This window comes from Nansenia antarctica (assembly GCF_963989245.1).
Source record: "Nansenia antarctica genome assembly, chromosome: 14".
Lineage (NCBI taxonomy): Eukaryota > Metazoa > Chordata > Actinopteri > Argentiniformes > Microstomatidae > Nansenia > Nansenia antarctica.
This window is the reverse complement of record NC_137684.1, coordinates 22,801,485-22,811,666: the sequence shown is the minus strand read 5'-3', so window position 1 is coordinate 22,811,666 and position 10,182 is coordinate 22,801,485. Positions and strand designations below refer to the sequence as shown.

At 45.0% G+C, this 10,182-nt stretch overlaps 1 protein-coding gene across 1 annotated transcript in view; it reads left to right on the top strand.

Moving 5' to 3' along the window:
* Positions 1–4,647: 4,647 nt before the first annotated feature.
* tbxas1 (thromboxane A synthase 1 (platelet)) overlaps positions 4,648–10,182 on the top strand; it is a gene marked incomplete at its 3' end in the record, with an annotated part of 67,195 nt that continues 61,660 nt past the window's right edge. The window contains exon 1 of the mRNA XM_080545044.1: positions 4,648–4,771. Coding sequence (XP_080401170.1) covers positions 4,668–4,771 — 104 coding nt within the window. The 5' untranslated portion in view covers positions 4,648–4,667. The remainder of the gene's footprint in view (positions 4,772–10,182) is intronic.

Sequence of the window (10,182 nt, the reverse complement as noted above, 5' to 3'; positions counted from 1 at the left end):
ACCTGCAAACTGCGACACTTTAAATGAATGTGCAATAATACTATGTGCAATATGACAACCCTTGTGTACATAAGGTTCAGAGATAGGAAATGTTAGGATATTTATAGCATAGCATAGAGTACAGCACAGTGTTTTATTGTATAGTATAGTAGTATAGTATAGTGAATAGTGTATAATATAGCTCTTTTCCCTTCTTGTTTTTAGTAAAACAAATATCCAAGCACCAGGGGAGCCCCCCCTCCTAAATTCCGTTGTATGGTACCTGTACTGTATTAATGACAATGAAGACCATTCATTCATAATTATTGCCAAACTACTTTTGGCATTTATTGTGACTGTAAGATACTTGGGCAGGCATACAAAGAACATTGTGAAATAAGCTGCTTCAAAAGAGGTCCGACAAGATGTATTCATATCGGCCTAGTAGCCACCATGGTTGCTCAACAGTATGACCCAGAATTGTAATTATAATATTTGGTAGCTGTCCCATTTTATATGAGCTGTTACAGCAACAGGGCAGTTCTGGTTGAGGTTACCTTAATTGATGTCTGATTAAACGCTGTAGGCAAATACAGTAATTCATTCAAATGTCCCTGAATCCTCTGAATCCTGCAAAATATAGGCTAGTGCTCAGGAAGTGCAATGCATGTAATGTATATCTGAAAAGTCCATAAACACATTGAATGCACAGGCTGAAAATGTACTATTTAAACATCGCACTCTACTGTTGTTCCATTGTTCCATTACTAACTGCAAAGTCCATGTGTAGTTGTTCTAAAAAAACAAAAACTGGAGTGATGATGATACCGAACGTCAATCAAAACATGCACCTTTAGGCTGTATTTCAATCTGGCATCCTGAAACACTTAGTTATTTATAAAGACAGGGAATGTCTACCGGTACGTTGCCTTTGATGTAAATAGATGTTCTTTTTTTTTTCATTAAGTCGTGATTAAAACAAGCTTGTCTGAGAAGTGCTCCCCTGATCTGGTACTATGCTTGCTGACTAGCCTATATGTCCTCCCTTTTGAAGATGAACATTTTTGGAGGTCATGAGGGGGAGTGTTAAGGGGGGGAGACAGTGTTTTCTTTCATTATATACAGTATGTCAGTGGAAAAAACCTCTTACTCGTTCACTGACCCCGGCCCGCATATGGTACTGAAATAGCCCACACGCTGAATCAGCCCTAAAGAGTGATAATGCATCCTGCTGTTTTCTCTAGTCTAGTAGCTTACTGCTGCATGTTTCATAGAACTTGTTTCAGTGCTAATCTTTTATGCGCTACAATATATTGTTATGTAAAGATACTAGATTACTGTTGATTACATCGGCATGCATTGTAAATGTTGTTAACATCCGCAAAGGTGTTAATGATTTTGTTATGAAACCTGTGGTATCAAACAAACGTTCCAAAAGCCCTAAAACCAATTATAGTACCTGACAGGATCCGTGTTCTAAAGCCAATGCTTTGTTTGCGAGCCGTGTAGGATAATTAAGCTTGTGCAGTGTGTTTAAAAGACTGCTTTTATGTGGTTGTCTGAGAGGTATCTTATTAAAAGGAGAATTAACATTCATTGTGATACACTCATACTATCTTATAGGATATGAAAACAGTGCATGTATAATTAGCTGTGAACCTGCGAGATGGATATGTCATAAATGTCCTGTCTTCTTGTACAGAGATTTTAATTTAGATGAATTTTCCGTCGGATTAGATGGCAATTTTGAATCATGTAATTAACCTTGCGACGGTCTCCTGGTGAGGCAGTTGTCGCTGTTGAACAGAGGCCTTTTTCTCTCTAATGTTCTTCACATTCACCACAGTGCGCAATGAGGAAATATCTTAAAAAACATTCTTAAATGATTTGTAAAGAATATCACATGCAGTTTTCTTTATCTTAATTGATGTGCAAAAGGTCAAACAATATTAATCACTAAGTTGCCTAATTGCCTCACAGTAGAGACAGATCTAAGACTTTAAGTGTTTTCATCTTGCCTGCTATGTTCTTGTGGTTGTTGTTGGTATGCACAGTAGTGTGTGTGTGTGTGTGTGTGTGTGTGTGTGTGTGTGTGTGTGTGTGTGTGTGTGTGTGTGTGTGTGTGTGTGTGCGTGCGTGCGTGTGTGGTTTTACTGTTCATGATGAGAGAAAAAGTGGCTTACAGTACTTACAGTGGAGTAGTCTATTTGTCTGTAAACAAATTAGATTGATCTAATAGGGATTTTTCTGTTCATCAGCTTTTTGTTGTTATTGAGTAATGGAATGATTGTTACAAAGAAGCATACCACTTCCCCATTCGGTCTAATGAAGGCCCAATCCCATTTCTTATTTTTACCCCTACTCCTCGCACTTTCGAGTGCCCCTTGCTTTTCGACTTGCCCCTCGAAGCAAAAGTTACAAGGGGTAGTGGTTTAAATCTTCCCCTATGAAATGGGACAGCCCTTCAATTTCAGGGGTCATGGCATCAAAGGAGGAAAATGCAAGGGGTAGGTTTAAATCTTCCCCTATGAAATGGGACAGCCATTCAATTTCGGGTGTCCTATGCCATCAAAGGAGGGAAATGCAAATGGAAAAATATGTCAAAATGCGGGACTGTCAGGCACACATCAGCCTTAAAACAATGTTGTAACCTTAGCTAGCTAGCTAGAGACATCAGCATACATACTAGCGAAAAATAATTAGTGGTTTCTTTTTGTTGCTTGTGCGTTCGCCACTATCTTACCGATGATTCGCAAGGCATTCTGGGAGATTCCTCATAACACTCGACTTTGAGTGTGCCTCTGAAAAAACAACTTCGCCCTATCCCTCTATCCCAACAAGATTCAGGACACCCTACCCATACACGTGAACGTGCAAAACCTGAGGGGTAGGGCTAAATTGTAGGGGCAAGGGTTGTATTGGGACTGGGCCAAATAAAGGCAAAACATTAGACTAGGTTTATAGTGACCTCTGTTCATTTTCCACCACCAACCGTGTGTGATGCTTCGCAACATCCAGAAACACTAGAACACTAGAGTTCCATTCTATAGGGGTGCACATACATACATACTGTTCCAGAATACACAGCGTCTCTCTAGTTCTCTCCTTTCAAAATGTCCTTTTGTGTGTGTGGCAACAGTCTGTGCCTCACATGGTGAGTGTGCTACTTGTTCTTGTCAGGGTTCAGGCTGTGATCCTCTGTGGGTCTTCTATGGAGGTGACGGTTGATCATTCACACAGTGGTACAGAAGACAGGACAGAGAGGAGCCTCCAGGAGCACAATGCAGGGGAAGGGTGAGGGGCTAACAGGAGGCTCCACAAGAGCTGCATGAGAGAGAGAGAGAGAGAGAGAGAGAGAGAGAGAGACAGAGAGAGACAGAGAGAGAGAGAGAGAGAGAGAGAGAGAGAGAGAGAGAGAGAGAGACAGAGAGAGACAGAGAGAGAGAGAGAGAGAGACAGAGAGAGACAGAGAGAGAGAGAGAGAGAGAGACAGAGAGAGAGAGAGAGACAGAGAGAGAGAGAGAGAGAGAGACAGAGAGAGACAGAGAGAGAGAGAGAGAGGAGAGAGAGAGAGAGAGACAGAGAGAGAGAGAGAGAGAGAGAGAGAGAGAGAGAGAGAGAGACAGAGAGAGAGAGAGAGAGAGAGAGAGAGACAGAGAGAGAGAGAGAGAGAGAGAGAGAGAGACAGAGAGAGAGAGAGAGAGAGAGAGAGAGAGAGACAGAGAGAGAGACAGAGAGAGAGAGAGACAGACAGACAGAGAGAGAGACAGAGAGAGAGACAGACAGACAGAGAGAGACAGACAGAGAGAGAGAGAGAGACAGAAGAGACAGACAGAGAGAGAGACAGAGAGAGAGAGAGAAAGACAGAGAGAGAGAGAGAGAGAGAGACAGACAGAGAGAGAGAGAGACAGAGAGAGAGACAGAGAGAGAGACAGACAGAGAAAGACAGAGAGAGAGACAGACAGAGAGAGAGAGAGAGACAGAGAGAGAGAGAGAGAGAGAGAGACAGGCAGAGAGAGAGAGAGACAGAGAGAGAGAGAGAGAGAGAGAGACAGAGAGAGAGAGAGAGGAGAGAGAGAGAGAGACAGACAGAGAGAGAGAGAGACAGAGAGAGAGAGAGAGAGAGAGAGAGAGAGAGAGAGAGACAGAGGTGAATGTTGCCCTGGAAACAGTAACCTGGAGAGTAGATGTCAGGGCCAAAGTGTTGTCTGTGAAGAGGTATTTCAATGTTGTAATACAGTATGTGCTTTAACTTTAAATACGTGCTTGTGCAATGTGAGTTAAATACTGCAATGTGAGTTAAATACTGCTTACACAGTATTTTTGGGACAGTTGTTTATAATAATAAGAGCTTTTATTTGTACAGCGCTTTTCCTGCGAACGTTGCAGCTCAAAGTGCTCCGTTTATACCGTGTTTATAGTACAAACTTAGGAGAGTCATAAATGAATAACCTGTCGATCCATTATTTAGCCTTTCAAGTAAACAAACACTGGTGATTTCCTGAAGGATGTTTATTTGTTACAAGCGCACCCTTCGCCTGCTTCCCCAGTCGACAGTCATGAGGTCTGTCATGGGGTGAGATTTATTGATTGTTTCTCATTTGGCCATGATCCTCCTTGTTTCCGCCTGTCCTTCCATACAGAAGGATTTCCCGGACCGGTGGTGGTGGTGTTTGTCTGACAACGTCATGGAGGCCATTCTGGACCTGCTGAAGATGTTTCCTACTGTGGAGACCAGTGGATGGTCTGTGTCAGTGGGACTGTTCCTAGTATTCCTGGCTCTGCTCTACTGGTAAGTCACTCACTGTGACTGTCACTCAATGCAGCACCGCTGCGAAGTCCAAAAACTCTGCTATATTAACTGTCTGCTCTATTAAAAACCACTTAACTCAATTACAATGCAATTTCTCGTGCATTGTATGCTAATTACAGCATGTTCATGCATGTTGTTACTAACGTCATTACAGTGTTATTACATGTTAAAAATTGATAAGAGAATAAGATAAACCTTAGACGTTTATGTCTCGTCATACTCATTAACATAAACGTTTATCTTGCACATTCATGATGTTTGCCTCACTTAAACGTGGCTGCTGAACCACTCTTGATTAGACAGGATTTACTGTAGGGTTGAACAAGCCCAACTCAAGTGGCCTATAGAACAGTAATTGTAGGTTTTTCAAATCACACAAAAAAGAAGATGTGCAATTCATGGTAAGTGTCAAATCAGCAGCGGGCTTGCTTACTCTGACTAAAATGACTGACTAATCTGACTAAAAACAGAAAAACAAAAACAAAACAAAAAGGACATTGCAGGAGGAGCACATTTGATTTCAGTCACACATTAGCCAGGATGAGTAGGCCTCTCACCCAGCCATGCACAATTGATACTCTGTCATACAAAGGAGAACAAGGGGCTGAAAAGCCGGCTTGTTCCCTCAGCAGCGCTAGGAGACTGAGACTCAACGTCCTGGAAAATGTTGTGTTGTGGAGCAGAAAGCCTGCTGTCTGTGGTATATACCGGTGATATAGAACGTTTATTTATTTTTTACTTGTGGGGATGTAGGTTACCTCACAGACATACTGTAGTACTAGTACCTACTCTCAGCATGAACGTACCTTGATTCATTTGAAACAGACAGACAGAAAGAAAGTAAAGCGTTGGTTCACATGTACAACTGTCTGGACGTCTGTTTATCCTTAAATAAAGACCTTGTTTGTCTTTTGTCCATGCGTTACCGCCACCCTGTTATCTAGATTTCCATGCACGCACTTAAGCAGGTACGCACACGCACGCACACACATGCACGCACGCACGCACGCATGCACACACACACACACGCACACACACACACACACACACACACACACACACACACACACACACACACACACACACACACACACATGCACACACACACACACACACACACACACATACATACATACACGCCGCACACACACACACACACACGCACACACACACACACACACACATTTGTTCAGGACAAGTACATTCCTGTCTGTTGGCTAAGATGCAGCTGCCATTCACTTGAAGCGTATCTAAGATGCTGGTGTTATGTAAGGTCCTCTCAGGCTGTCAAAACGCAAATGAAGATTTATATCTGAGGATGAAACCCACTTTCCTTGCAGGCAGTCATGACACTGAGGTTAGAGAATTACAAGATTTAGCAGAGTCAAAGTAAATGTGTCTGTCCCTGGCTGTTCTCCATATATAAATAAGCCACATTAGAGATTTAGGACTGCAGTTTCAACTTTTGCTACTCTGCAAAAAAAACTAAGAGGTTATGTCCTTGATATGCTGAGTGTCAAACATAACCCACATATGTCTCAAGTGGTACCTTTCCAGTGCTTAAACGGCACAAGCTGTAACCATCAAAAAGCTGCTCTGCTTGTGAAGCCGTCTTTTTTTATTTACTCGAGACGAATATTCTCAGAGCGAAAAACCGTCAAAGTGTGTATTAATGATCTTTATCTCCAAATTATTCACAGCTACGGTAGTTAGGACAGGGGTGTTTTTCTACGGGAAGGAGCAAACATTTCCTCCCCCTTGAGGCCTAAGGCAAGGCCTGTGTGTGTGTGTGTGTGTGTGTGTGTGTGTGTGTGTGTGTGTGTGTGCGTGTGTGTGTGTGTGTGCGTGTGTGTGTGTGTGTGTGTGTGTATTCGTGTGTGTATTCGTGCGGGTGTCTGTGTGTCCAGCCTGGGTTTCACACAACTCTGAACCTGTGGTGAACCCTCCTAGGGACTAGACTCCACCTCTAGCAGGGCAGCCCCACACACACACTCAGAGCCCTCAGTCTGTCTGACTGGGAGATCACAGGGCAGACTGCCACCTACTGGCCACAGCAGTAAGGGTCCACTGCACTCTGCACAACAACAGAAAGCTCTTTGGAGTTTCCGAAGCTTACTTTAACAGCTTAACTTCAACTGTCAAACTAATTATCGATCTGTTGTGTTTTATCATCGTATCATGACGACGTTCTGCTTAGTAGAAAACGGCACTGCTATTTCAAGGAGGTCAATATGAACAGTAACTAACCACCTTTCAGTTATGATACATGGCTTGCTGAATGTGCATTCCTTTGCACACAACTCTTGTACCTCTCACCACTCATTAACCTGGGTAAGCAGGGGCATGGAAATGGCTGTTGCGTGGCTGTAAGAATATGTTTTCTTTTAACACCACCACTGGTCCGGGAGATCCTTCTAGAAGGGAAGAACAGGCGGAACAAGGAGGATTATGGGGCCAAATGAGCCACAGTCCCACCTTACCCCACCTCTATTGGGTCCCTCCAATGCCCCCAGCATAGCGACTGAACACCCACACACACCCACACACCACACACACCCACAGACACACACACACACACACACACACACACACACACACACACACACACACACACACACACACACACACACACACATACACTCTTTCTGTGTCCTGCTGATATTGTTGTACACCTGTCGTCTGTTATTTGTTCTTATTTTCACTTGTTTGCCTATTTTAACCTGCTATGACTTTCGCTCTTTTATTATGTTTAATTATGTTTCTTCTTTATCATGTTCTCTATATGTAAAGCACTTTGTGACCCCTGGTCTGGGAAAGGTGCTATACAAATACATTTTACTTGTTTACTTTACTTACTTACTTACTCACACACACACACACACACACACACACACACACACACACACACACTCACCACACACACACACACCCACACACACACCACACACACCCACACACACACACACACACACCACACACACACACACACCCACACACCACACACACACACACCCACACCCACACACACACACACACACACACACACACACACACACACACACATACACACCACGCACACCCACAGACACACACACACACACACACACACCCACAGACACACACACCCACAGACACACACACACACACTCCCTTCCTTGTTTTCCTCTCTCCAAAGTGTGCTAAATGAACTCTGGATCGCGGTGTGTAACCTGAGCGCGGTCCGTTCACTGCTGCCCAGCAGAGCAGCCAAAGTGGAAAGCATGACAGAGTCACAGATGAGCTCACGCACGACTCAAGTGAACTCACACAATGCCTGTGTGTGAATCCAAGTGTCACATCATGAGGTTCTGGATGCTCTAACCGCAGCGCTCCATCCAAAGGTCACGGAGATGGTGATATCATTGGATGTTTGGACAGAGCCATAGTGTGTGTGTGTGCGTGTGTGTGAGTGTGTGGGTGTGTGTGTGTGTAGAAGACATGGGAAAAGTGGATCATATTAGGCAGATTGAGAATACTGTGATGTTTTGCTAATCGATTCTCTCTCTGGTTTTTATCAGGTTTTAAACGGTCCTGCCTGGCCATAGTGTTCAGGAATGTCAGCGTGGAAGTGTTGAATATGCCGTGTGTGTTTCTTCTGTCCCGAGTGTGTGCGTCGTTCTCTGGACCCTCCTGGCATCCCTTCAGAACCGTTGTGTTCCCTATTATGGATGAGGGGGTTACGACTATAATTCACAGAGGTTTAGCTGATTGAAAGAAGCAGATGGCTTTGTTAATGGTATTCCATCTTGTCAACGTGGAGTTAATGATTGATCCGGTCCACTGTTTTTCAGCTTACGCCAAACATGTGTTGCCACCACTATGGGAATATGTGATGTGTGTGTGTGTGTGTGTGTCTACTCACTTTCATGCTGACATGGAGGGTCTGTCTTTACAGCCCTAACTAACCTCCTCCTCCAGGCTAGGGGCGGCTGGTACGCAAGATTACACCCCCCAACTCCCCCACCCCCCCTCTAATAAACCCCAACCCGATGAAGAAGCACACAGGAAGTCATGAACAGGCTCCTGCTAAGGTGTGAGAACGGTGCGTCATAAACCAAAGCCGCAGTTGTAAAGCAGTCTGGGACATAGAAATAGAACAACATAGAACTGACATTCCCATTCGAGTCAATGCGCCTCGATAGGTGGACACGCAGACAGATAGGTGGACACGCAGGCAGATCCATGTTGGGGAACTGGACAAGTGCCTACTTCAGAAAAAAAGAGAAATGCCTAGTTCAACGGTCCGGCAATATCTGTCCCTCCCCGTACGTCCACTGAAGCCCAGGCTGACAGGAGCAGCTGACTTGGCACAGCCCCGCATAGCGCTCCCGCTGACGTCCTGCCGCGTGACTTCCGGCCCGTGGACTTGGCTGCGGAGCGGTTATTGTCTCATCGAGGGGCCGTCATCGAGGGCCAGCTCGTCTATCACACCTGCTAATCATATCACCGTGACGACCGCACAAGCACACTGCCCTGACTCTGCGCCCCACTCAGCCCTGACAGTGCCCCCCCCCCCCTTCCCAGGTCATGGACTATTAATATTAATACATCACACTATGGTCCACTCCGAAGATATCACAGGGGCCATACGGAACAGGGCCATACGGTACATCCTTCTCCACGTCAAACAAAAGGCCCCTACAAGTGCCTTACTAAGCGGAATGTACCGGCAGGTTGTCAGTATGTTGGCCTCAGATTAGATCTAGGGCATGATTAAAAAATTATTAAAAAAGGGAAAAGAAAAAAAACGAACATGCTATGAACAATAGTCAGATGCTCTCCCTCCCTGGCTCTTGTCACGATGACAGCTAACCTGACCTGCACTTGAGCCCTCTGACACCACAACACCGTGGCAACAGGAAGGAGGTTTGTGTATGTACGTAGTACGTATGTATCCCCCCCCACCCCCCCACCCGCCGAGAGAAGCTGATAAGCGATAAGCTCCGCTTTGGGTCTCTGGTGTTTTGACGACCCTCTTGACGTCACAGAAGACCGACTGTTATTGTGTCGTTAGAGCTGCTGCTCTGTCTGAAGTGTGGCGTGTCGGACGCCGGCGTCCGCCCCTCTCACCACCACCGTATCCTGTCTTCCTGTCACACTGAAGGAGCCTTTCTGTTTGAGTGGGCTTTTAAATCAGCACTCGGTTAGTCACTTTTTATGTTGGGAGTGTTTTGACAAGCGTCCGTGCCGCTTGTGTTGGTTGGCTGGAAATAGCCTATTCGTGGTGACTGGGAAATGTAATGGAGGTGGTCTATTATTTCACGGCAGCGTGACTCCCTCAGTCAGCAGGCAGGCAGGACTGACCGTCTCTGTGCTGCACATACACAAGCCTGTCTGGTCACACACTCACA